Here is a 27,051-nt window from a genome sequence, read left to right as displayed (position 1 = left end):
TTTTTTTATAAACAAATAAAAAGTGTTATGTTTAAAATCACATTTTAAGAATCTTTATTTTAGAAATAGGCGAAGTTTATGACTTTGGTGTGGTAACTGTGACGACCGAAAAACATTGTGGGAGAAGCACCAAGCCAAAGATTTTAGAGAAAAGTAACTCCAAACCACAGGAGATTGGTGGCTGGAGCGGAATTAATGGAATATGAATTGAGTGGTATCAAATAAATCAAACACGTGGTTGCACGTGTTTGATGCCATTACATTTGCTCCATTACAGACATGAGCCTTTTCCTCCCCTCAGCAGCCTAGAATAACTAACACATTGTTCTATCTGCAGTACCGTTTCTTTGGACAGGCCTGACATGCGTTCAGTTCCCTTGAACGTTTTCTACGTTGCGGAACGGTTTGTACTGAACGACACGTTTACCCCCAACGTTCTTGAGCAGACTTTGAGGTGGGTGTGGCTTGAAGTATTGAGTGTTTTTAAAGGGCAGTGCGGACGGCGTTCCCCAACCAAATACAGTACAGTATGACACAAACCCATCCGCGTTCTTCACCTGATCATTCAGTCCAGCACCGTTTCCGTTCAATTGAGCGTTCCAGAACTTAAAACCGTACTGAACGCAAACCTGCTGTTTCATTTGTTTGAATGACAAAAGGAAAAGCCAATCAAATGAACAAGCGGAATCACCTATTGCCCAATCACCTTATTGGGAAAGGGGACTCTATCTACCATTGGCTATACGAACGACCTGGATGTAAAACGAGCGAGAAGCGCATTCTGGGTTAATGTCTATGAGAAGCAATCACAAGAGTTCAGCTGCGTAGCTGTTTTCTGGAATGAACTGGGGGAAAAACTATCTATTCCCTAACTATTGTGCATAGTGGACTGCAAACAAAACTGTCAAGTTTACATTTGTATCTACCGCAATCAAAATGAGCACTGAAGCCTTTCGATTTGCTGAAGTTTTCTCGTACGAAAGCTTGGTGCATGCAATGGCAGGAGCAGCGGTAAGTAAAAACTTTGTTCATGTGCATTGCCTTTTTTTAACAGTAGGTTATTGCAATACATGAAAACAAGGGGCAGTATTTTTTTTCTTTACATTGCTATCTGACAGGCCATTACTGCCAAACCGGCATCCCCTATAAATAAGGTTAGCCTGATATCAGCAAATGTTCACATTTGAAGACCCTACATTTGACAGTATAGGATTATATGTTTTTAGGGGAGTGTGACGGCAATGACCGTTTTCTTCCCACTTGACACTGCAAGACTACGGCTGCAAGGTAAGGCTAGCTACCTCTAAATCTTTACGCCTTTGTGCAAAACTGAATAGAGGACATAAGATATCTCTGTGCAAGTCTCATGTCTATTCTTCTATCTGTTCCTCCTTTTCTATAGTGGATGAGAAGAGGAAAGCCAGGTCCACTCCTGCCATTCTGTCAGAGATTGTCAAGGAAGAAGGGTTGTGAGTAAACAAGAGCTCTGTCTTTCCCTCGCTCTGCTTTCTCTCTCTGCTCTTTTAGCATTTTTTATTTATTTGAACAGAATCACCCGAGGTTGTGTCTGTCCCCCTGCCTGTCCTCTGCAGGCTGGCGCCCTACAGGGGCTGGCTCCCAGTGATCTGCAGTCTCTGCTGTTCCAACTTCGTCTACTTCTACTGCTTCCACAGCCTGAGAGCCAGCTGGCTCCGGGGACACAAGTCAACTCCAAGCAGAGACCTGCTAATGGGCATTGCTGCAGGTAGGCCAACATAAGACCCAGACGCTGATACTAGCTAACTTACCAAGTTACCCCTTTACTCCACACACAGAGATGCATACAAAGCTCTTCCCCTGCCCTCCATTTAGCAAATCTGACAAATTCTATCCTCCTGATTCCCACTTCCAAGCAAAAACTAAAGCAGGAAGTACCAGTGACTCGCTCAATACGGAGGTGGTCAGATGATGCGGATGCTACGCTACAGGACTGTTTTGCTAACACAGACCGGAATATGTTCCAGGATTCATCTAATGGAATTGATGAGTTTACCACCTCAGCCATCTGCTTCATCAATAAGTGCATCGACGACGTCGTCTCCACAGTGACCATACATACATATCCCAACCAGAAGCCATGGATTACAGGCAACATCTGCATCGAGCTAAAGGCTAGAGCTGCCGCTTTCAAGGAGTGAGAAACTAATCCGGACGCATATAAGAAATCCCGCTATGCCCTCAGGCTAACCATCAAACAAGCAAAGCGTCAATACAGGATTAAGATTGAATCCTACTACACCGGCTCTGACGCTCGTCGGATGTGGCATTGCTTGAAAACTATTACGGACTACAAAGGGAAAGCCAGACGCGAGCTGCCCAGTGACGTGAGCCTACCAAGCAAGCTAAATGCCTTTTGTGCTCGTTTTGAGGCAAGCAACACTGAAGCATGCATGAGAGCACCGGCTGTTCTGGACGACTGTGTGATAATGCTCTCAGTAGCCGATGTGAGCAAGACCTTTTAAACGGGTCAACATTCACAAAGCTGCAGGGCCAGACGGACTACCAGGACATTTACTCAATGCATACGCGGGCCAACTGGCAAGTGTCTTCACTGACATTTTCAACCTCTCCTCGACCGAGTCTGTAATATCTACATATTTCAAGCAGACCACCATAGTCCCTGTGCCAAAGGAAGTGAAGTTAACATGCCTAAATGATTACTGCCCCGTAGCACTTTAAACGGGTTAACATTCCCAAGGCCACAGGGTGCGTACTCCGAGCATGCATTGACCAGCTGGCAAGTGTCTTCACTGACATTTTCAACCTCTCCCTGACCCAGTCTGTAAAACCTACGTATCTTCAATCAGACCACCATAGTCCCTGTGCCGAAGAACTCTTAAGGTAACCTGTCTAAATGACTATCGCCCCGTAGAACTCACATCTGTAGCCATGAAGTGCTTTGAAATGCTGGTCATAGCTCACATCAACAATATCCTCCCGGATACCCTAGACCCACTCCAATTCGCATACCGCCCCTACAGATCCACAGATGACGCAGTCTCAATCGCACTCCACACTGCCCTTTCCAACCTGGACAAAAGAAACACCTATGTGAGAATGCTGTTCATTGACTACAGCTCAGTGTTCAACACCATAGTGCCCACAAAGCTTATCACTAAGCTAAGGACCCTGGGACTGAACACCTCCCTCTGCAACTGGATCCTGGACTTCCTGATGGGCCGTCCCCAGGTGGTAAGGGTAGGCAACAACATGTCTGCCACGCTGATCCGCAACACTGGGGCCCCTCAGGGGTGTGTTCTTAGTGCCCTCCTGGTACCTGTTCACCCATGACTGCATGGCCAAACATGACTCCAACACCGTCATTAAGTTTGCTGACGACACAACAATGGTAGGCCTGATCGCCGACAACGATGAGACAGCCTATAGGGAGGAGGTCAGAGACACTGCCAGGACAACAACCTCTCCCTCAATGTGAGCAAGACAAAGGAGCTGATCATGGACTACAGGAAAGGTGGGCCGAACAGGCCCCCACTAACATTGACGGGGCTGTAGTGGAGTGTCCACATCACCAACAAATTATCATGGTCCAAATACAACAAGACAGCCGTGAAGAGGGCACGACAACACCTTTTCTCCCTCAGGAGACTGAAAAGATTTTCCATGTGTCCCGGATGATCAAAAAGTTCTGCAACTGCACCATCGAGAGCATCCTGACCGGTTGCATCACCACCTGGTATGGCAACTGCTCGGCATCTGACCGCAAGGCGCTACAGAGGGTAGTGTACGGCCCAGTACATCACTGAGGCCAAGCTTCCTTCCATCCGGGACCTATATACTAGGTGTGTCAGAGCCCCAAAAATTGTCCGACTCAGTCACCCAAGTCATAGACTGTTTTCTCTGCTACCGCACGGCAAGCAGTACCGGGGCGCCAAGTCTAGGGCCAAAAGGATCCTTAACCGCTTCTACCCCCCAAGCCATAAGACTGCTGAACAATTAATCAAATGGCCACCAGACTCTTTACATTGACACTGCTGCTAGACTAACCTGTACCCCTGCACATTGACTCGGTACCGGTACCCCCTGTATATAGCCTCGTTATTGTTATTTTGTGTTACTTTTTATTTTTTACTTTAGTTTATTTGGTAAATATTTTCTTAACTCTTTTTTTGAACTGCACCGTTGGTAAAGTAAGCATTTCACTGTAAGGTCTACAATTGTTGTATTTGGGGCATGTGACAGTTTGATTTGATTAACACTTAGTGTCAAGGAATGATTCCAAGCTCTCTCTCGGTTTCTCTGTTTCTCTCTCTGTCTCTGTGTGTGCAGGTGTAGTGAACGTGCTTGTGACCACTCCGCTGTGGGTGGTCAACACACGACTCAAGCTTCAAGGAGCAAAGTTTCGCAATGCAGACATCCGTCCCACTAACTACTCGGGCATCATGGGTAAAGGCAGCAGCAGTATGCGTGTTGGAAACGGATAAAGTTGTAGATGTGTCATTCTTTCTTCTCTCACTAAAGTATGGCGCACATACACATTCCCTCTGTCTTTCTCTCTCTTTTTATTTCACACACACATGAAAACACACATTGTACTACTATTTTCCTAGTCTGGTTTCTTTGTCACTGTCAGATTGTCTCTAGGGTAAACAGTATCCCTCTCTTCTCCTCTCAGATGCCTTTGTGCAGATCATTGAGGACGAAGGGGTGGGGGCCCTGTGGAACGGGACATTCCCCTCTCTCCTGCTGGTGCTCAACCCGGCTGTCCAGTTCATGATCTATGAGGGCCTGAAGAGGCAGCTGAGAAGCTTGGTTCACAGAGAGGTAATGGGAGGGGGGGGATGTACTTCAGACTGGGCAGAATTATCAATTCGATTTAATTCTCATTGATGGGGAAAAAGCCCTGTAGTCCTCCCTCACTAACATAAAATGGTACAACTGAAAAGCAAAGTGGAATCATTAGCTTTATCTTTCTACCGGTACTTTTTATTACTTTTTAAAAATTGAACCTTTATTTAACTAGGCAAGTCAGTTAAGAACAAATTATTATTTACAATGACGGCCTACCAGAAGGCAAAAGGCCTCCTGCGGAGACAGAGGCAGAGATTCAAAATAAAATACAAATTTAGGACAAAACACACATCACGACAAGAGGGACACCACAACAGTACATAAAAGAGACCTAAAGACAACAACATAGCATGGTAGCAACATAACAATAACATGGAAGCAACACAACATGGCAGCAGCACAACATGGTAGCAGGACAAAACATGGTACAAACATTATTGGGCACAGACAACAGCACAAAGGGCAAGAAGGCAGAGACAACAATATATCACGTGAAGCAGCCACAACTGTCAATGAGTGTCCATGATTGAGTCTTTGAATGAAGAGATGGAGATAAAACGGTCCAGTTTAAGTGTTTTTTGCAGCTTGTTCCAGTCGCTAGCTGCAGCGAACTGAAAAGAGGAGCAACCCAGAGATGTGTATTTTGGGGTCCTTTTAACAGAATGTGACTGGCAGAACAGGTGTTGTATGTGGAGGATGAGGGCTGCAGTATCTCAGATAGGGGGGAGTGAGGCCTAAGAGGGTTTAATAAATAAGCATCAGTGTACACTTTGATTGAAAGTATTGATTTTAAAAAGTACAAATATTGACATTTATTAACAAACGCTTCCATTGTATTGGAAGTCATACCTCCAATATATAAAAATACCTTGGTATTCTGTATTATCATATACCTGCCCAACCCTATTTAAACTGGAACTAACTGATCCTGATACTGTTGTTTGTCCATTTCTCTAGCTGTTGTCTCTGGAGATATTTCTGATTGGTGCCGTAGCCAAAGCAGTGGCCACCACATTCACATACCCACTACAGACTGTACAGTCCATCCTGAGGGTAAGAACAGTATGTGGGTGTGCGTGTGATTGTGAGAATGTTCCTCATGAAAAAGTATTACTGAATCACTACTACCCAAGCTCTACACAAGCCTACTGGGTTTTACTAATTGATTGCTATTGAGATGTGTAGGAATGAGTGATAAATTGGGACGTTTCAAGACTTGTGAACACTACGTATTTCCTAGTTACTGTGCAACTACTGAGCTTTTGGGTATCTACTACTTAAAACCTACACATTCTACCACAATTCTATGTTCACTATTTTCGTACTTAATGCCTACACATTCAGTGTGTGTAGTGATGTCAGTACTGATTTGCTCTTGATACCTTTTCATTTCCTACATTAAACCCTTTTGAATGACTATTGAAAACTGACATTTACTACTGTTTGCCTATTCAAAATCATTATTGACATCTTGTTTCACTACTGTGTCACTACTACACTAGTGTGCATGTTATTTCCTTGAGTTTAACTGTAGTTAATATCATAACAAGAAATAATACATTTATACAAATGTAATAGAAAAATAATTATATATTTACACCTTTAATCCTTTTAAAGCCTTATCTGTATTTAGAGTATGAAGACAAGTACAAAGAAACAAACAATTATAAGCCATTATCAATCCACTGCTAACAGAAGTCACATAAGACAAACAAATAAATATTTGATGAGCAATATTAACCTTACTAACAATGGCCTCCAGTCTTATGTCAAGGGCCTCCTTGGCAACAGGTCAAAGGAGGTAAGCATACCAATATGAACTTACTGTACATTTGCTTACGAACACCTACTTATTAACTAGCATAACGAAAACAGGCTACATTTCAACGGTGCTAGCAAACACCTCAGCTACCAACATCAAGTAGTAAAAATCTCTACCTGATTACTACTAGAAACACTACTGTTTTCCTACTGACCACTACAAAACCATACTTGTGTATCTTGAGTAGTGTGTAAACTACACACACATTCACTACACAATCCCTTCAAATCTCTACATTGCCACTAATGCACAAATAGGTTTTGTGTAGTAATTATGTAGTACTTTTTCATGAGGGTTGTCTGTCTATAATGTGATTGTGTATATGTTTGCTTGCCAGTGTGGATGTTGCGTTTTAGTGCTCTGCTCTGAACATTGGGTTATCCCAATGTTTAGTGTTATTCCAGTGGAATAAGCTCTGGGTGCTAATTTCACTGCTCGTTGTCTGCATCTCGTTCTCAGTTTGGTCAACACAAGCAGCACACAGACAGATCACCATTGCTGAACAGCCTGAGAAGTGTGATGTATCTGCTGATCAATAGAGTGAGGTTGGTCCACACATGCACACACCTGCCTACCTTATTTCAAAAGCACCATGACTGGTACCACACCCAGACTTAAAGTCAGTGGTTGTGTTCCAGATTGTCTTTATTGCCATCGTGCTGTGCATCTCCGAGGATTGCTATACCATATTAATGTGTTTCTTGAGATGTCAAACACTTCTCCAGGAGTTGTGAGAGCTGATCATCTATGCAGCACCATTTCAATTAAGACTACCTGGATTGCAGCCAATGCTTTCATCTCCTACATACAGTGGTATAAAGTACTTAAGTAAAATTACTTTAAAGTTGTTTTTTTGGGTATCTGTACTTTTATATTTTTGGCAACTTTTACTTTACTACATTCCTAAAGAAAATAATGTACTTTTTACTCCATACATTTTCCCTGACACCCAAAGGTACTCGTTACATTTTGACAAGAGAACATCCCTGGTCATCCCTACTGCCTCTGATCTGGCGAACTCACTAAACACATGCTTCATTTGTAAATTGTCTGAGTGTTGGAGTTTGCCCCTGGCTATCTGTCAATAAAAATAAAAGTTGTGCTGTCTGGTTTGCTTAATATAAGGAAGTTTAAATTATTTATACTGTTACTTTAGACACTTGAGTACATTTTAGCAATTCTATTTACTTTTGATACTTAAGTATATTTAAAACCAAATACTTTTAGACTTTTACTCAAGTAGTATTTTACTGGGTGACTTTTACTTGAGTAATTTTCTATTAAGGTATGACTATTGAGTACTTTTTCTACCACTGCCTACATATTATGTTTTTTGATGCTTTCCCCCACCCATAGGAAGTATGGCATGCTGGGCCTGTTCAAAGGCCTGGAAGCTAAACTCCTGCAGACCGTCCTGACCGCTGCCCTCATGTTCCTGCTCTACGAGAAGATAGCCAGCAGCACCTTCAGTGTCATGGGAGTGAAGAGGCCTGCTTCCAGCCACTAGCCTGTCTGTGACATCCGATCCCATATTGTTGCCATATGTCTCCCCTTGGCCATAACCCCTCAATGTTGGCATGTATAAAGGGTCTGGGTCGGTATAAGCAGTGTAGCTAGGGGTAAATCTTCCACCATATTTCTTCCACCTTACAGACATGCAAGCGTGAAATGGTTAGGGGCAAAGGGAGGGGAAGGAATCGAACTGAGACCAGCTGAGACTGTACCAGAGATATTAGAGAAAGGATGAAATGGGAGTCCCATTGGGCAATGAATGTAGGAATGTATAACGCTTTACCCAATAGACTCACGGTGCATTCTGGGCGATTCTGGGACAAGGAGAGCTCTCCTTCAAGGAGTGAATGGCAGTCAATTGGGCGCTAGCTCAAAACCACAAAATGAACATGAATAACCCTTTTCATAACCGTAGCCTAATTATCCTAACCTGCTACGTAAATTTTCCTAACCTGCTACGAAAAACCAAATCTGACGTTAATTTTACAAAAGCTTGATCCCTTCTAGCCATGGCTGAGCTCTCCTTGTCCCAGGTTTTTTGTCTATTTATTTTTCTAGAACTGCCAATTTTGTGGAAGTAGACACCACTTGTTCCTCAGACTCCTGTGGATTTCATCGTTTTGTACTTTTCAATGTTCTAAGATTAATTTGTGGATTTAGTTAAGCAGCTATTTTGTGATGCATTGTTGCTCTTGTCAAATCACTGGGAAATGTTTTCATTCTGTCATTAATTGGCTCTCTGACAAACGTGTTGAATAATTAAGGGATGTATTTTAAATGAATTTTTGTCCAATATGATGGATGGATGGATAATTCACCAACATTTCAGATTCTCAGAAAGGTTGATAGAAATAAAATATTGCTGCTCAAATAAGTACATTTGAGCTTTTTTGACCATATGATTTCATCTCCTTCAGCCAGCTCTCTCTGAGAGAGAAGAGAGCCTGGGACCAGGTTAAATATGCATCAACAATTGTCGTTTCAAGATTGTCTTTTTTTCCTCTGATTTGCGTACTTTTACTGATGTGGAGCGTTGTTTTTTTAAAAGTTGTTTTTACAGTAATATAATTTTGGACCAGTAGATGGGGTCAAAGCCCCACAAAATAAAGGTTTAAAATGTAGTGTTTACTGCGGTGCTATATTTTTTTTAAATCAAGTTAACGTGTATTTTTATCCACATGTACGCTATTGTAATCTGCTTTTACGTCATACATATGCGTCGGCCGGAAGTTGAATTTCCATTGCCTCTTGTTTTTGTTCCCGGTTAAATACTGTTCAGCAGCTGGGTTAGGTACGCTTTTTGTGTTCGAAATTGGCAAGATATTTGGTTAGTTTAAACAACTTTAATATCAATTCAAACGGTGTTTGGACAATTAACGCAGAGCCATGTCTAAACGCGCTTCTTTTCACACACAACTGTCCTCCATCATGGAAATACTGTCTAGAACCGCAATGGCTCATGTGTGTAAACTGGTTGACGACGAATACGCGGGAATATCTTTAGAAAATGAGTCTCTCACTGAGAAATTGCATAATCTGGAAAGTGAACTGACAATTGTGAAAAGCACAGCTCCCAAGCTGGCTGGAAACTATCGCTCTGTTGGTGTTCAAACTGGTGAAACTATCACCAGAGTAGACAGAGGTATGTTGTGGTCCTTATAATGCATCCGTGACGAGGGTGCATGCAGAATGGGGATATTATAGTCTTCATTCCTTTCCCTTTTAGTCTATACAGTGTCTTTACCCTATAGGGGACAATGTGTTTATGACACAATATGCCCAAGTGTCAATTCAGTTCTGCCTTCTCTTCCAGGGCTAAACGGATCCCCCACCATCGAAGGAATATTTGGGAAGGAATGGTGTCTTGATCTATGGAACCATGGGGATCCCAACAGCACAGAGAACAGTCCACAACACACTGCCAAAGTGAGTGAGGAGACTGAGGAGTTTTCCTTGCCTCGTCTGCTGTCCTTCATCTACACTGATATGAGAAAGCACTAGGCAGGATTGTGGAAACCAACAGAGGACTCAGGCTTACCAGAGGACATGCTGTCAGATGCCCAGCTCTTTGAAATGAGTGAATCCGAGGCTACCCTACATTATGGACACTTACTCTTTCTGTCATATTTAGAAGTCTTATTCCTTCAATGCATTTTATTATTTAGTGTCTGCATTTTTCAAGTGGCTCTAAAAATATTTCTCTTCTCGTAGTCAACAGGGGTGCCTTCAGGCCAAGCTGATGTTAAAGAGGAGGATTTTGAGGTGGAAATCATAAACAGAGACCCACAGGAAAGACCAACAATCATTTTAGATGGTAAGTTGTTAGAGGTTTTAATCTGAGATTTTTGATTTGCCTGGCTGGTGTAGCGCTAAATCATATAGGTTTAACTCTATGCGTTTGATACCATGCACAGTTATAAGCCAATGTGACTCTTATTTGGTCATCATGGAGGTTGGACATTGCTTTTCATGAATAGGTAGACAGGCAATTGAAACCACAACTCTTATTTGTATTATTTTTGTATTTTATCTGTTGCTTCAGGAGATGATGACTTAGTGGACAATGGAAGAGAAGGGCCCTCCAACGTGTATCCATCCTTTGATTCCTTCCGGCAGGACAGGCCAGAGAGACGGGATAAACAGGTACTGGAGATGTCTACTACGGATGTCTCCACAGGACACACTTTACGTTTCATATCCATCGACGGATTGGAGGAGGAATATGGCGAACATGTCTTTCCCATTGAGGACGATGAGACAAATGAGTTCCTACCAGACGATACCGAGCTGTTGCCCAACGAAGGACAAGATGAACACATCACAAAGCCAACGTATGCAAAGAAGTCTTTAGCAAAGTCAAAAAGCAAAGCTGGGAAGACTTTCAGTTACTTTAACAGGTTTAACTTGCACTCCCATAGTAAATCCGACACAAACAAGTTAAGTTGTGTGATTTGTAAGAAGACTTTCTTGCGGCAGAACCATCTGACGATGCATATGAAATCTCACAAGTCACTGTACTGCAGTGTGTGTAAGAACTATTATCCTGGGAAAACTCAGCTCAAAAAACACAAATGTGTTGCTCCCGATTATCTGGCCTCAAACAGCTCAAAGTACTTTTGTCATTACTGCGGCAAGTCTTTCAGCTGTCCGTCAAGCCTGAGGATACACCACCTGGTGCACACTGGAGAGAGACCCCACACGTGCACTGTCTGCGGGAGAGGATTCACACAGAAGGGCAATCTGAAATGTCACATGCGCCTTCACACTGGTGAGAAACCGTTCAAATGCCTCACATGTGAAATTGGTTTCACCCAGAAAGTATACCTCACTCAGCACTTGGCTAAAGCTCACGGTCAAAAGGAAGACAATAAGAAAAAGAAGACGCAAGTGCACAAATGTTCTAAGTGTCAGTTGTCTTTCGTCAATCAGCAACTGCTCCAAACACACATGGCTGTTCATAAAAATAAATGAAGTATTTTTTGTTGATTGCAATACTCTTGACTTAAAGGGGCAATCTACAGTTGCTACCTCCGTTTTTACATCCATAACTTATTTATGCCTCGTGAGCTTAGTTGAACTGTTGTACACCATCAGAACCCAAAATAAGCTTGTAAATAAACACTTTACATTTTAGTCATTTAGCAGACGCTCTTATCCAGAGCGACTAACAGGAGCAATTAGGGTTAAGTTCCTTGCTCAAGGGCACATCGACAGCTTTTTCATCTTATCAGCTCTGCGATTTGATCCAGTGACCTTTTGGTTACTGGCCCAACGCTCTCAGCCACTAGGCTACATGCCACTCTAAATAGCCTCAAAACATGGTTAAAACTATAATTTTGGTATGGATGGTTAGTCCTTGCATCCATAGCTCTATGAATTTGAGTGGTTAGCCTACATTTCAAGGCCCAGCACTCAGCTTTTTACTGAAGCGGGTGGGGAGGCCTCTTTATCTGAACTGCTGATTGCCCCTTTAAAGGATTGTGTGTCTGCTCAAACTGGAGAACCAAATACTGTCTAATGTACGTCATACTTCACAATATTGGCGCAACCTTAACCCAACGACCTTGTCAAGGGGTTCGGATCTGGATGCTGGACCTGGGAGTCCCAGTCGGGAGACCCCCCCCATATACGCTACAGTATGTTGTAGCCTTTAAGTGTATTTTTTATTACACTTAATTTGTCTGAATTAGCTACAACACTAACAGGATGTGTTAGGCGATCTGGTATGATTTACCTACAAAAGATAAATTATGAAGTTTTATTTTGCAAAGAACGTGGTGCATGAGTATTGCACTATTCATAAGTACTGTAATGTTCACTTACCACTGTTCTATATTTTAGGCTCAGGATTGAACCTGCCAATGTTTGGTGCAAGATGGCAGTTGGTACTGTATACAGTTGTTGGTCCTCTGTATACATTGGTACAATTTACATAAGATCTCATGAAATGGATGTTTTCAATTTCTGTTCCCAGCAGTGCATTTTGTACATAATGCTTCCATGATTGTGTCAGTTGTTTTTCTGGAATATTTATCTGCTGTAAACTTTCATAATTAAAGCAGCATTAAGGGTATAACTTCATCTTTGCCATGTTTACATTTTTATAATATGTAATGTGAACAAGTAAGTAAATGTATTACTGTACGCGTTACTTTAATTTCATAATTCATGACAAAATTATTTGGCACACGTTTACATGATCGGTCTACCACACTGGCATTCTTCACAGTAGCACAAACAACTGGTATCAGGACAACCACTGTTCAAAAATGTCACTCAAATCTCTTCATCTAACAGTGGGGCATAGTCTCTTGCCAATTGTGTGACAAGAAGGCACAGTGTGTGTGCAATCCTACGGAAGGCGCAGAGGGAAAACTTGAATGGAACAGTTCTCTGCCATGTAGTGAAGAGTAACAGCTGGGTAATGTTCATTAGGGCACACAGTAGCGCAACAGTTTAAAAACAAACTTGACCTACTGAAAACCACCATGATTACAATAAGGTTAAAGATGTTTCGGTTGCCAGTTTTCAAAACAAGGTTGAAATGTAAATTAAAAACAAATTGACAATATAAAATGACTCCTCCCTAAATCCCTTAATTGAAACATTGGTGTGTGTTAAAACCGTGTTTATAGGTGTAGCTCTTCCCACAGTCGACACAGCTATAAGGCTTTTCCCCAGTGTGACTCCGGAGGTGGACGTTCAACGAACTCTTCTGAGAGAAGCTCTTCCCACATTCTGTGCAACTGTAGGGTTTCTCTCCGGAGTGTGTACGCTGATGCAGCTTCAGGTACGTCTTCTGAGCGAAGCGCTTCCCGCAAACTGTGCAGCCAAACGGTTTCTCTCCAGAGTGGCGTCTGATGTGGACTTTCAAGTAGCTTAAATAACCAAAGCTCTTCCCACAAAACAAACAGTCAAACTGCTGCTTCAGGTCTTTTCCAGTTCCCTGCTGGAGGCTTGGCCGGTTTCTTGGTGCGTATGTGTTGCGGGGAGGATAGTCCATGTACATTCCATCGGCTGTGTCAGGCTCTGGTGTGTTGTCAACCAGACCAGCCAGAGTGGGGTCTTCCATGAGGCTCTCAACAGATGTGGGCTGCTCTGTGTCAGGCTGTACCTGATGGCTGCCTGCAGGGTCAGGCATTGAAGGGTATGTGTTCAAGTCCCCCTGGTATAAGTGAAGTTGACTGGCAGCTGTTCTCTCTACTGCTGGAGCATCCTCCACTGCTACACTCCCTGTACAGCACAAATGAAAACAATCTCAACACCGGCATCACAGCTGTGAAACAATTCAATAACCAGTCCCATATAGGGCTGTTGCAGTGACCATATTACTGCCACAGCGGCAGTCATGAGTCACAACGGCAGTAAAATTCTGTGACAGTCGAGTCATGGTAATCTCCTTAGTAGTACCCAACTCGCTAATTCATCAGGGCACTACTTCGCCTCCAACCACAGACAATGCAAACGCAATCAAAAAAAATCACATCAAAACAGTATGTGCTTTTAAAACTCAGATTGATCAATTTGAAGAAAGAAGTTTAACAATAGGTTGAAACATTGGAAAACATGTTTACAATCCTTGTTCCTGAACAGATTTCACTTGGTTTCCCAAATTAAGCACTGGGTAGCTGCAGGAACAGGGTTGGAGAGCCCTTGGCATAAAGAGTACGGGGGGTTGGAGAGCCCTTGGCATAAAGAGTACGGGGCAAGTATCATCTGTGGCGCAGTGAAATTACTGGAGTAGTCTACCCAACATGAGTGAAAAACATACAGACGGTAAAGTTTCCTCCACTTTTCCAGTGCATATGGATGACATGTCTTTATTTATTTTATCTTGCCTTGGTTCTTGCCCATTTGATAAATGAGGATTTATAAATCTAAACTGATTTCCATAGCAGTAAAGACTAGATTAAATTGAGAAAAGTCTGATGGGTGAAAATATGATCACTTGATGAGAGAACAGCATGTGCAACCTGAGGCAAGAGCACAAGCAGCCCATATGTCTTAATTTCTAAGGCTTGTAATCGTTCACAACTAAAGTTTCCAAATAACTCTAATCTAGCGTATATGACCCGTTTCAAATGATACATTTTACGCTCAACATAGCCACTTCATATGAGCAACATCCATTCTATTTTATTCAGGTAAGTTCAATTATATTCTTCTTACTTTAAAATCGTATAATCATATAAAATACTGGCACGCATCTTCTAAGCATATCTTGTCTGCTAAATAAACAAGCCTATGGCGTGGTGCATAGCCAGATAACATACAGTAAGTATTCCAACTCATTCTGTTCCTCTGAAATACATTTTCTTCATTTCATAATGTTTCTTTAGCTCTGCCTAAAAGAATTAATTTATTGTGATTTGTAGTCAATTGATTTATTCATCTTTTTTTTTTAAATGGAGACTTTCCAAAGGCACGCATCAGTGACTTGTATGAGTGGAGACTGGCGATTAACAGTCAATTACAGTGAGACCAGCAATCGTTTGCATGACAATAACAGGCTGACAAAATGTAATGACCGCCACAGCCCTATTTCTTAAACTAGTCATAGTAGCATACAATGCTTATCCAGAGACTGACTTACAATTGCAACTTGCCCCCATCCGTCATGAAAGGATGTTGTTTATTTTACATATGAATGAGCTGTCAGAATTTCTCAATGATCACGACACACATACTTTTTCTGTTGCTTGCATGTCCCCTCTGCTGGTCCACTGGCTGATCCTCAAACAGCTCTTCTTTGATAAACACCAACTCGGGCTCATTGTCCACCAAGTCTATTGCCTACACAAGACAGGTGAGTGACCGTTATTAGACAACACATGGTTATTTTTTTATTCCGACTAACAGAAGAACCTTTGAAACCTTTGTTGTGATCCAAGAGTATAACCCTTCCCAGTCCCAATTCGCTCCTTAACTCTTGGATCTGAATAGGTATAAACACCAGTGGGGGTGTGTGGCGCTTCCACCATATTGCTTGGTCTGTCACCTTACAGATCTGCAAACATTGTAGGACTAAGGTCAGGGGAAGGGAACAAAGTAGGACAGCCTGGCTAGCAGAGATGCACTATTCAAGGATATTAATACATCTGACCTGAGTGACGTCACCATCGCCCAAAATGACCGATCCAATTGTCTCTTTATCCTGAGGGATAGAGTCTCCATTTCTCCATAGGTCCATGCACCAGTCCTTACCAAAGACACCCTCTATGGCGGGGGCAGACTGCTTCTCTGAAAATGGAAACGTCTATCATGAATATACTGACCGTGGCTGAACCAGCATCCATTCATCTTCCCATTAAACAGCTCTGCAAGCGTTATAATGTCCAAATACGCAGGCAACTATCGTCATTTACTGCTGTTACGCCCGGTATGTACTTCCAAAAAAGGTTTAAATAAAAATTGAAAAGCAACCGAAAAAAATAATTCAATATTGTTTTGTTTTTTACCAGAAGAGGTGCCTTTTGGTAGCTCTTCCAGTCAAAACAATACATTGAAAAAAATTCTGGTTGCTTATACATTTCTATTTAGACCTTTTTTTAGAAGTACATATATGCTTGCAGATTTGTCTAATGGGAAGATGAATGGAAGCATTGTGGGCATAGAGAGATTTGTCATATCAAATCAAAATGTATTTGTCACTTGCTTTGTAAACAACAGGTGTAGACTAACAGTGAAATGCTTGCTTATGGTTCCTTTCCCAACAATGTCGTTAAATAAGAAATACATGTTTTAATAATAATAAAAACAGTGACATACGGAATAAATAAATACACAGTGAATAACATGGCTATAAACAGAGAATACCCGTACTGAGTCAATGTGCAGGGGTACGAGGTAATTAAGGTAGCTATGTACATATAGGTAGGGGTAAAGTGACTAGGCAATGGGATAGATATTAGACAGTGGCAGCAGCGTATGTGGAGAGTGTGAAAGTGTGTGGGCTTATGTAGTACGTGTATGTTGGGGTGTCAGTGTAAGTATGTGTGGGTATAGAGTCAGTACAAAAAAAGGGACAATGTAGGTAGTCCGGGTAGCAATTTGATTTGCTATTTAGAAGTCTTGTTTAGTAGTCTTATGTCTTGGGGGTAGAAGCTGTTCAGGGTCCTGTTGGTTCCAGACTTGTGCACTGGAACTACTTGCCGTGCGGTAGCAGAAAACAGCCTATATCGCTTGGGGGGGCTGGAGTCTGCACATTTTTGGGTTCTTCCTCTGACACTGCCTGGTAGAGGTCCTCGATGGCAGGGAGCTCGGCCTCAGTGATATACTGGGCCTTACGCGCCACCCTCTGTAGCGCCTTGCGGTCAGGTGCCTTGCAGTTGCCATTCCAATGCATTGATGCAGCCAGTCAAGATCCTCTTAATGGTGCAGCTGTAGAACTTTGAGGATCTGAGGGCCCATGCCAAATCTTTTCAGCCTCCTGAGGGGGAAGAGGTGCTGTCATGCCCTCTTCACAAATGTGTGGACCATGTTAATTCCTTAGTGATGTGGACACCAAGAAATTTGAAGCTCTCGACCCTCTACACTATTGCCCCATCGATGTGGATGGGGGCATACTCGCCACTCTGTTCCTGTAGTCCACGATCAGCTCCTTTCTCTTGCTGACGTTGAGGGAGAGGTTGTTGTGCTGGCACCACATTGCCAGGTCTCTGACTAAGCACACAACCCTGAGGGGCCCCGGGTTGATGGTCAGTGTGGCAGATGTGTTGTTGCCTACCCTCACCGCCTGGAGGGTGACAGCCCGTCAGGAAGTCCAAGATCCAGTTGATGAGGGAGGTGATCAGTCCCAGGGTCCTGAGCTTGGTGATGAGCTTGGAGGGGACTATGATGTTGAATGCTGAGCTCTAGTCAATGAACAGCATTCTTACATAGGTATTCCATGTATCCAAATGGCTGAGGGCAGTGTGGAGTGCAATAGAGATTGCATCATCTGTTTGAGCAATGGCCAGCCTTTCAAAGCATTTATATACATGCAAGTGTTACAGAGTGATAGTAATTTAGGCAGGTTACGTTGGAATTCTTGGTCAAGGGGACTATGGTGGTCTGCTTGAAACAAGTTCGTATTACAGACCAGGTCAGGGATAGGTTGAAAATGTCAGTGAAGACACTTGCCAGCTGCTCAGCACATGCTTTGAGTACATATCCTGGTAATCCGTCTGGACTTTAAAGTCTCCCCTGGTTCAGATCTAACTAGTACATTAGTAGATCTAACTACTAATTAGTACATATTGATAATCAGATCGTCTGGCGTGGGAAGTTTGTTAAGACACCCATACTCATTATGAACGTTAAAGTGCATCGCTTGCGGTATGATTTTGAAAACATAAGGAACGCATATTTCATATCCGCGAGAAATAATTTTCAAAAATCAAAAAGGTTAAATTACTACACACCTTCTCATTGTTAGGGTTCGGACAGTGCCAAATGTCCATGTTTACATCGCTTGATTAAAGAAAACAGCTGGAAGACGTCTCCGAACACCTTGGTGTAAACGGAAGATGGACGCAACAAACATGTTGTCACCGAAAAATACTGTCGGCTGCAACTGTGTTAAAAACAGTGCAGTAACGTTAACTGTACAATTTGAATTTGTTTCATGTTTTTGATGTGATATGAAAGTAGAGAGCTTTATGTTTCTAGAACTGTACCCGACGAAATTGAGACTCAATAGTCACGTTTAGATGGAGTACGTGGCTGTTCGGCCGATGTCACATAAAAAGTTAACAAAAAACCAACATAATGTACTGATTACATTACCCAAAGAATAGCCCGCAATTACACAGAACAATGTGTGCAGGTATTGCGGGCTATTCTTTGGGTGCTGAAATCACTAGGTGTATCTTTAAAGCCCGCACACACTTGTCTAAGTCGTAAATCATGGAATGTATTTTAATCGGCTACAGTTGCTAGCTAGCAACCTATCATGGATTAAAGCTATTTAACGTTACAGTCTAAAAATGCTCACCTCGGTTCTCAGTTGCTTGATGCGTAAATATTTGTCCCGAGACCTGAACTCCATTCTGACAACGGCTGGCAATGACCCTTTTACGTTCGTGCAGTTTTACCGTCTTTAATTCAATTTCTAGCAGGTAACATTTCTTCTTTAATGCCTCGTTCTCGTTCATGTGTTGTTGGGATATTTCAGAACGGAGAACCGCCGAGCACTCGTCGACAAGTTTACCGATTTCAACCACAGCAGCTTTGCTTAGCATTTCCATAATGGAAACTAACTGGGTCTGAAAACTTCCCCTATTTATCATCGTATTCATGGTTTTGTTTTTAAAAAGAAACTAAGTCCAACGCGTATGATAGGCTGGCTATATTAATAAAACTGGATAATAATAGACATTGATTGGGTGGCTAGCTAGCTCAAACAGACCAGAGATAAGATAAATTAGGAGATAGGAATCCCATTAGAAAAATAATGGATAACCTATAAAACGCATCACCAGCAGACTCTCGACCAATCGCGTTCAAGTTGTCACGCAGTTGCTAAACTAATCGTCACGCAATCCCTTCTCAAAGTCGGGGTAATGCCTATTTTCCTCGACAGTACGTAATGTCACGATGCAAAAGCTATACGATATTACAGACAACACGTTAAATATCTTACATCTCGGAAAATATTTGTAATGTTGTACTTCTTGTTGACGAATATTGGAGTTTTGCGCTAGCGCCCAATTGACTCCCATTCACTCATTGAAAGAAAATATTATACTATATATATCTATATATAAACTATTATAGAATATATATATATATACTCCTTGTCCCAGAATCACCCAGAATACACCGCGCGGCTCATTGACGACGCGCGAGCAACGTAGATAATGGGCGGTAATAAGAATGCAATGGAGTTTCCTATCTTCTCAAAAGTATCTCTGAATAGACCTCTCACTCATTAATCGAAACATTACCGCATTGAATTGTGGGATACTTTACCGTAAAAGCATTAAATAAAGGTTATGTTGACTTTTTTTCACGGACACACTTCTGTTGAGCTTTATTTCATGTTTTACTGTCAAATATCCCACAATTCAATGCAGTAATGTTTAGAGCCAATTTAAAAAACTAGACACCTTGGCAGTTGGCTGTTACTTTCAGGGCTATATTTCACCTCCAAACCCATTTGAAATTAGGAAAAATATGACAGACAGCAGACAGCAAAATAGAGACCTAGCAAATGTTGAAAAAGGGACACCTTTATTTTTCTGAAAAGCAAAAACTTCTATTCTATGAGGAAAACTTTTAATGACTGAAGTCTATCAAATACACTGCAGAGACTGGTTGGTTGGTACTAGTACTGATGGTCTATTTTACCATCTGTCCTCTTGAAAACTGGACTCACTGTAAACATGCATGCTGAACTCTGTATGTACACCCATGTGTTTCTTAAGGTTACAGTTTTTAGTAAATCCCTTCCCACATTTCACACAAACATAAGGTTTTTCTCCAGTGTGGGTGCGCTGGTGCATATCGAGAGTGCATTTTTGAATGAAGCTCTTGCCACAGTCGAGGCAGCGATATGGTTTTTCTCCAGTATGGGTACGTTGGTGGGTATAAAGATGCCCTTTCTGTGCGTATCTCTTTCCACACAGCGTGCATCGGTACGGTTTTTCTCCAGTGTGACTTCGCTGGTGTATTTCCAGCTGACTGTAACACCTGAAGTTCTTGCCACATTGCATACAGCCAAATCTTTTAGCTCCTGACGTTCTCAGGCTGTGGATCTTCATGTTTGACTTTGCCACACTGAAACTCTGAAAGGGCACATTTATTATACCACCAGAGCTGTTTCCAGTTATAGAGTTTCTCTGTGCAGCAGGTGTGAGCTGCTGTGCATCCTGGCTCTGTGGACATGCAGGCGGCATCCAATGTGTGTCCAGGTCCTCCAATTGCACTCTGGATGAGGGCGGAGTGCTGTGGTTCACTTGGCTCTCAGTAAGCATAGGGTGTTTGTCTGAGCCGTCTGGACAATGCTGATGCACATCAAGACACCCAACATCTGTATCAAGTGATGTTGCTGCTTCTGTTTGACACAGGAGGGCATGTATACATATATATTTTAGAACAGAATTAAACAGTTCAATCTTTATTCAGTTACACAAGACAAGCCAATGCTTCTGCATTTTGCCTATTGTATTATTGCACTAGATTACCCAACCGTCTAGGTTACCCAACTGTTCAGCAATGCCAACACAAGTCATTGTCCTCCCTGACAGTGTACTATTTGGCACCCAGGCCCTCATGTGATTTAACCCATCAACACTCACCCTTTTCATTTATGAGTTCAGTCTTTGGCCCACTACCCCATATGTCCACCTCTGAAGGTTCCTCCTTGATCACAATCAACTTAGGCTGGTCTCTCACCACTGTGGTAGGCTTTAGGGTAAATAACAATAGCTCAGCAAAAAATGGTAACTAGAAGGACATTACAGTAAGGCTACTTGACAGAAGGAATGACATGATAACTTACCACTGTTTCCAAAACAAGAGCACTATCTTCAACCAGATGGATGACGTGCATCTCTTCGGGAGGACAAATGTTTTCCCAAGAACTCTCACTAAGCATACAAGAAAACAAATATATTAAGTTCTGACAGATAAAAAAGGTTGGGTTCAATCAATAAATAAAATATTTTATACAATTATTTTTACATCAGCATTTATCAGTTTATCATTTATCAGTTACAGTTACCCAGCCTAAACCCAAAGAGCAAGCAGAAGCCACAGGATTCAAGCAGCACAGGGTTTCATGCAGAATCATTCTAATATCTGTGATTTGTGGCCAGTATAATCCAGACCTGGGTTAAAAACTATAGCAAATTAGGCATGTGCACTTTGGGGACTAAACACAGCACACATATTTGACCCAGATATATTCACATACACACACAATTACATTACCTGCCCATGGAATATTGAATAAGAGTCAACTTTGCAAACCTTTTTTTGATTGCAGGTCTTTTGGGCTCAGACTGAGGTATTTCACAATAATCGTTCATTGAACCGTCTCTCACTCTTGTTGGTGTTTTCGTGCGTGTATCTGCGGTTGCGTGTTGCCTGTGCCCTCGGTCGATCCAAAGCAAATTCTCCATCAACTGCAGTTTCTCTGTAAGTGCTGCTATTTCATTCCGACCACGCGTTATTTCTAATTTTAAAACCTTTGATTCGATGTCGACCAGTTTGCTTATTTCTGAAACAGCTGTTTTTGATAACGCGTCCATGACTGAAACGAGCTGTGCTTGAAAACAAAAAGCTGTCGACATTTTGGCAAAAGTATATATACAACTAAAATATGCTGATAACTGTATGTATTACTTTCAACGAGCTGTCAAATATTTAGTTTGTTAAATATAACAATGTGTGCCTCGAGTTCTTTGTACAAACATGCACACAACAATGACACATGGTTCCATCTACAGGATCGGAGGGGAAATCGCAGCAAAGAGAAGTGGCAACTTTGTATCTAAAAAGCATTTGGGAGAATAATTTTAGAACATTTTAATTTAACAACTACCATAACTATATCGAGTAAAGGGAGGTTAAATTATTATAAGTAGTTCATAAACTGTTAATTATCAGTTGGTTGATTTCCATCTAATATTGTATACGATCCAGATAATCAAAGACGATTATAGTGTACTAAAGACAGTTTTTAGGCTTAAATCCATATACAGTGCACATAACACACATAGGATTTGAGGTAATCACATTCACTACAATTACCATAATGCAACATAACAGGGCGGTCCTGGATATTTGATTGGCTAGTGATGAATAGTTTCAGGAAGTGCTGGGAGTGGCAAAATGTTCGCCGACCAAAAAAAAAAAAAAGTAATTCCACAAGATTAACTTTGAGTAAAATGTTGCTTTTCCACACGCTTTATTATGGCTAATAGTATGGATTTGATACCTGTCTGGAACTGGTGATCTTCACTTACTCTCCAGATTGAGATGCAAGCTGTCAATGGCACTGCAAAGCTCTTTTACATGCACCATAGTGGACACTATTACAACGTGCATCGGTGAGATTCTGCTAATAAATCAGACTGGTATACCAGTTTCTGGTTACACAGCCTGAAACTAATCACTGCAAAAAATTTGAAAGTTTCTGTACAAGCCACAATGTTTAATACAATTACATTTTAACTTAGGCTGATGTACAGGCAATGGAAAGCGTAGTCACATTCGGACTACAGTGAGATGTGAAGTTCTGCCGAAGAGTACTCACCATCATCATCATCATTATTATTATAGACCAGTCCAAGTCTTGCCTTTTTTTCTATATTTATTGGTAGCTGGCCCTCTTCTCTGGAATTGGGGAAATTCTGCAAAATCATGGTGAATTGTAAAACAATGATCTGGATTGACAGTGACACTTCCTACTTGCTGGTATAGTAAGTGCATCACTGATTATAAAATAAAATGTTTTCCGTTACCTGAACCTTCTTTCTTTTCCCTCTTCTATTCCAGTCAGGATGTCAGGCAGAAGAGTAGTGGTGTTCTCTTCAGCAGCAGAGCTTGGTCCAGCTCTGGCTCACCTGTTAGCATCTCGGGCTGACAAGGCCAGTTCTTGGCCAGTTCTCCCTGGGCCTCTCAGGGGGAAGCTTGGTGTCCATGCTCAGCAAGGAGCTGCCCGCCCTGCCAGACCTGGACTGCAGCCACTGGCTAGTAGGTTTCTGTGATGACAGGCTGGTTCCCTTTGACGATGGAGAGAATACCTATGGACTGCACAAGGTAACAGAATCTCATAGTTTACTGGTCCTTGCCTCGGCAGCTGCATATATTAAAATCACAGAGTTTACTGTAAACCTGATATGCAGAAAAGATAACAATTAATATACACTGAATGTACAAAATATTAGGAACATCTGCTCTTTCCATGATAGACCGACCAGGTGAAGGCTATGATCCTCTATTGATGTCAGTTGTTAAATCCACTTCAATCAGTGTAGATGAAGGGGAGGAGACAGGTTGAAGAAGGACAATTGAGACATGGATTGTGTGCAGTATGTGTGCCGTTCAGAGGGTGAATGGGCAAGACAAAATATTTAAGTGCCGTTGAACGGGGTATGGTACTAGATGCCAGGCGCACCAGTTCAAATGTGTGTCAAGAACTGCATGGTTTGTCACCCTCAACAGTTTCCTGTGTGTATCAAAAATGGTCCACCACCCAAAGGACATTCAGCCAACTTGACACAACTATGGGAAGCATTTGAGTCAACATGGGCCAGCATCCCTGTGGAACGCTTTCTAAACCTTGTAGAGTCCATGCCCTGACAAATTGGGTCTGTTCTGAGGGAAAAGGGAGGTGTAAACTCAATGTTAGGAAGATGTTCCTAATATTTTGTACAGTTAATGCATGTGCATATTCTTATCTACAGCCTGATGTCTGTATTTTTCTGCAAGCACACATATTTAATTCAGGGGCAGGGCATTTACCTTTTTCTAGTTCTCATTCAACCTTAAGTAAAGGACAGTTCTTCTGCATCTATCAGGTTAAATACCTATTTATATTCAATCATGTTTTGTTTTTGTCAACAGAATCAGTTGTTCTCCAAAATCAACATCCCAGACAGTGGGGTCCTGGCGATTGACCCCTCTTTATCTGTACAGGAGTGTGCTGAGGATTATGCCCGCAAACTGAAGGAGGTACAGACTCACACACCCATACATATGCACACACACAGTTCATTTATCACTTGTATGGTTATGAAACAAAGAAAAGTTATGACATGAACCATTGAGATATTATAATCTATTTTGGTATTAAAGGTAGACTCAGCGATATGACGTAGATGCAGAAAGTAAACAGCATAGTGGGTAAATGTCCGCAACAACTAAGAGTGTTGAATCGCAAGACTCAACTTCTCTGCTGATTTGGTGCCCTGTCTACCACGCTGTGAACAGTGTGAAGGGAACCCGTGCAGATACTTTGTGTGACTGTGTGAGAGCAAAGTGTTGCATCTCGTTCATCTCAATATCTCCAGTGCTGCTTGTGGCAACGTCATTTCACTGAGTCCTGAAGGAGGATATCTCTGTGTTTGATCTGTTGCTGCTGGACATGGGGCCTGATGGACACACCTGTTCCCTCTTCCCAGACCATCCCCCGCTGTAGGTGAGCATAGTCTACAGCCCAGTTTCAGGTCGTCTTTATTGCACTGTAGCCATGTTGACTCCCAGGTTGTCTTTTTTTGCAGTCGTGTTGCACTGTTTATCAAATCTCACAATGCCTGGAGAAGTGTTTAGCATTTTATATGATAAAGAAATCTTCTCAGACGACCTGGAACGCCACCTGTATCACTCATTAGGTTGTAATTCTGGTATCAAAGGAGCTAAAACGGATAACTATTAACATCAATGTTACTAATACGTCTTCTTTTTTTATCCATATGGTCTTGTGAAGATCAGATCATGACAGTACATCTGTTCTCAATAGGGGTTAAAAAACATTAAAAAGGCGTGGCTTGGTCTGGGTGTAATTAAAGCTGTTAGGTACTATTCTCATCAGATAGTCTTTCATGAAGGAAGAACTGTCTTCTGTTATGGGAGATCAGAAAACCCTCAGCATACATGTCCCAAGCAGCCGCCCTCTCCCTGAACTGGAAATGAGCCATAACCACTCTACAGTTAGTTGAATACAAATAGTTATGTTTAGCACATGTAAGGGAAGACGTTCATGTTGACACAAACATAATGTATTGTAGTGCAAAGCCATGAATGCATGATTGCAAATTACTGTCATACTGACATATGAGGCTTTTAACCATGTTAGAAAATCTCACACCACTTCAAACACCCGTTGTTATAAATCCCCCTGGGAACCCACCCTTCAGTCCATCATAATTAGAACATATTTTAAAGACACTTATAGATAATATGCAGTAGGTTAAAATATGGATTCAGAGGTTTGGGGCTATAAATGAATGTATAGCCAGTATTTTGTGACATCTCAGTGTAAGTTTAAAAAAAAAGATCTTTAGATTCTTCCTTTCAGTTAATTCAAGTCTGGTTCTGACCAGTAGAGTGTTTATTTAATGTGTTTCGTCACACACATGGATACACCTGTCCTGCCATGCATGTGTTGTTTTAGTCACTCCACTGGCTATGTATGGACCGTTCTTGTATTTTGGGTTTACTCCTCTTTTAGGAAACCTAGAAAATTGTGGCCCCAATCTGTGACTCGCCCAAGCCCCCACCACAATGTGTGACCATGACATTTCCCATGGTGAACTTAGCCCATTGTGTGGTCTTTGTGTCAACAGGGGGCAGCAAAGCACCAGTGCTAAAGGTACTGTATCCTATCCTCCATACTGGCATCCTCTCTGACTCAATAATATCTAACCCTGATCCTAACCTATTAAGCATCAAGAAATGTCACTATGAAGACTTGATTCAGGTTATTTGTATTTATGTTTACCTGTAATTTACTGTTTAAAAAAAAAACATATCCCAAAAATATATCTCACTGTAAAACAGTAATGGATTGAGAGCATTTCTGTGGTTGTTGATAACACTACTACAAGTGAGCTTTTCCTTTCAAGTGCTGGAGGGTGGTGAAGGCCAGGCCCTACCTGCAGCCAGAGTGGTCCCCAGCCACAGTGAGCTGCTCTGGCTCAGATGAACCAGCCACTGCTTCCTTGACACTCCAAATGGAGAGACCAGGCTCTGCAGCAAAACTCTAAAGACCAAAGAGAAGGACAAAAAGGAGCTCAGAAACTCAACACCCACAGAGAAAAATGTACAGGATATCACTGAACATTCCTGTTTCTATTTGACAGTGTTATGTTTTAGGCATGAGATTAAACCCTACCTACCAGGAAAATGGGATTTAAGTGAATTCATGACTGAATAGGAAAAACATTGGATTGTTTACACATCAGTTGTAGAACGGTGCTGAATGTATGTATAATGATGGGGAAACCATTTGAAGTAGTTGCTGGATGATTCATTCCAGAGGAAACTGTGTAATGTCATAATAATACAAATAGATTTACTGTTAAAGTTTCAGGGTTCTTTAGTGTGTACTATCTCATGGAATTGTATGGGATTCCAATAAGCTGCTTGTAAGGTAGCCTCAACCAGAAAGACTTTGTTACTAATCTGTTGACCGCTGTACTTTGAAGTCCGACTTTGCATTGGACTATCAGTGGGCGTTAAAATGGATGACATGCACTTCTGTCTAGCCAAAACATTTATGATTTTGATGATAAACTGAAATGGCACATGCCCTTCTTGGCTAAAGGTTACAGTGATGAAAATAAGTGAATATTTGTACAGAATTATTATCAATATTAACATTACAAATCGATTAATAAAGGTTAAAAAATGAATTTGTTCAATTCGCAATAGTTTCCACA

At 41.7% G+C, this 27,051-nt stretch overlaps 4 protein-coding genes and 1 pseudogene across 5 annotated transcripts; 3 read left to right on the top strand and 2 right to left on the bottom strand.

The window, feature by feature from the left end:
* The first annotated feature begins 552 nt into the window (after positions 1-552).
* slc25a17 (solute carrier family 25 member 17) lies at positions 553-9,303 on the top strand. The gene is made up of 9 exons (XM_024389974.2): positions 553-1,011; positions 1,227-1,287; positions 1,403-1,469; positions 1,593-1,744; positions 4,327-4,443; positions 4,673-4,821; positions 5,806-5,901; positions 7,130-7,215; positions 8,027-9,303. Exons 1-9 carry the CDS (start codon positions 937-939, stop codon positions 8,175-8,177), a joined length of 954 nt encoding a protein of 317 aa, XP_024245742.1. The 5' UTR covers positions 553-936; the 3' UTR covers positions 8,178-9,303.
* A 136-nt stretch (positions 9,304-9,439) lies between these two features.
* Positions 9,440-12,763, top strand: LOC121838620 (zinc finger protein 808-like). 2 transcript variants are annotated; one of them, XM_042307070.1, is made up of 4 exons: positions 9,440-9,824; positions 9,996-10,108; positions 10,394-10,496; positions 10,799-12,763. In XM_042307070.1, the coding sequence occupies exons 1-4, from the start codon at positions 9,569-9,571 to the stop codon at positions 10,819-10,821; spliced, it is 495 nt and encodes a 164-aa protein (XP_042163004.1). In that variant the 5' UTR covers positions 9,440-9,568; the 3' UTR covers positions 10,822-12,763. The 2 variants fall into 2 exon arrangements, with proteins under 2 accessions (XP_042163004.1, XP_042163003.1); XM_042307069.1 differs by having other exon boundaries at positions 10,725-12,763.
* Positions 12,764-12,814: 51 nt separating this feature from the next.
* LOC112225874 (gastrula zinc finger protein xFG20-1) lies at positions 12,815-19,211 on the bottom strand. Its single transcript, XM_024389975.2, has 4 exons — positions 18,657-19,211; positions 15,786-15,922; positions 15,370-15,475; positions 12,815-13,915 (listed from the first exon to the last, which is right to left on the bottom strand). Exons 1-4 carry the CDS (start codon positions 18,958-18,960, stop codon positions 13,278-13,280), a joined length of 1,185 nt encoding a protein of 394 aa, XP_024245743.1. The 5' UTR covers positions 18,961-19,211; the 3' UTR covers positions 12,815-13,277.
* A 661-nt stretch (positions 19,212-19,872) lies between these two features.
* LOC112225871 (zinc finger and SCAN domain-containing protein 5C) lies at positions 19,873-22,133 on the bottom strand. The gene is made up of 4 exons (XM_024389971.2): positions 21,635-22,133; positions 21,165-21,252; positions 20,962-21,070; positions 19,873-20,717 (listed from the first exon to the last, which is right to left on the bottom strand). The coding sequence occupies exons 1-4, from the start codon at positions 21,955-21,957 to the stop codon at positions 20,008-20,010; spliced, it is 1,230 nt and encodes a 409-aa protein (XP_024245739.1). The 5' UTR covers positions 21,958-22,133; the 3' UTR covers positions 19,873-20,007.
* Positions 22,134-22,195: 62 nt separating this feature from the next.
* LOC112225872 lies at positions 22,196-27,024 on the top strand (annotated as a pseudogene).
* Positions 27,025-27,051: the final 27 nt, after the last annotated feature.

The sequence above is a fragment of the Oncorhynchus tshawytscha genome, linkage group LG27 (assembly GCF_018296145.1).
Source record: "Oncorhynchus tshawytscha isolate Ot180627B linkage group LG27, Otsh_v2.0, whole genome shotgun sequence".
NCBI lineage: Eukaryota > Metazoa > Chordata > Actinopteri > Salmoniformes > Salmonidae > Oncorhynchus > Oncorhynchus tshawytscha.
Note: the sequence above shows the minus strand (reverse complement) of the source record. Positions and strands in the feature narration are given on the sequence as shown.

Bases quoted from the DNA above. Each gene is read 5' to 3' on its own strand.
- slc25a17 (XM_024389974.2), top strand. From the start codon at position 937: ATGAGCACTGAAGCCTTTCGATTTGCTGAAGTTTTCTCGTACGAAAGC. The intron at 1,012-1,226 runs GTAAGTAAAAAC...ATATGTTTTTAG, and splicing joins ATGCAATGGCAGGAGCAGCG to GGGAGTGTGACGGCAATGAC. The intron at 1,745-4,326 runs GTAGGCCAACAT...CTGTGTGTGCAG, and splicing joins GCTAATGGGCATTGCTGCAG to GTGTAGTGAACGTGCTTGTG.
- LOC121838620 (XM_042307069.1), top strand. From the start codon at position 9,569: ATGTCTAAACGCGCTTCTTTTCACACACAACTGTCCTCCATCATGGAA. The intron at 9,825-9,995 runs GTATGTTGTGGT...CTTCTCTTCCAG, and splicing joins TATCACCAGAGTAGACAGAG to GGCTAAACGGATCCCCCACC. The intron at 10,109-10,393 runs GTGAGTGAGGAG...CTCTTCTCGTAG, and splicing joins GTCCACAACACACTGCCAAA to TCAACAGGGGTGCCTTCAGG.
- LOC112225874 (XM_024389975.2), bottom strand. From the start codon at position 18,960: ATGAATACGATGATAAATAGGGGAAGTTTTCAGACCCAGTTAGTTTCC. The intron at 15,923-18,656 runs GTGAGCATTTTT...TTCCATTTTCAG, and splicing joins TCAAGCAACTGAGAACCGAG to AGAAGCAGTCTGCCCCCGCC. The intron at 15,476-15,785 runs GTCAGATGTATT...TGTCTTGTGTAG, and splicing joins GCGATGGTGACGTCACTCAG to GCAATAGACTTGGTGGACAA.
- LOC112225871 (XM_024389971.2), bottom strand. From the start codon at position 21,957: ATGTCGACAGCTTTTTGTTTTCAAGCACAGCTCGTTTCAGTCATGGAC. The intron at 21,253-21,634 runs GTTTGCAAAGTT...TTGTATGCTTAG, and splicing joins AGACCTGCAATCAAAAAAAG to TGAGAGTTCTTGGGAAAACA. The intron at 21,071-21,164 runs GTAAGTTATCAT...TTTACCCTAAAG, and splicing joins CTCTTGTTTTGGAAACAGTG to CCTACCACAGTGGTGAGAGA.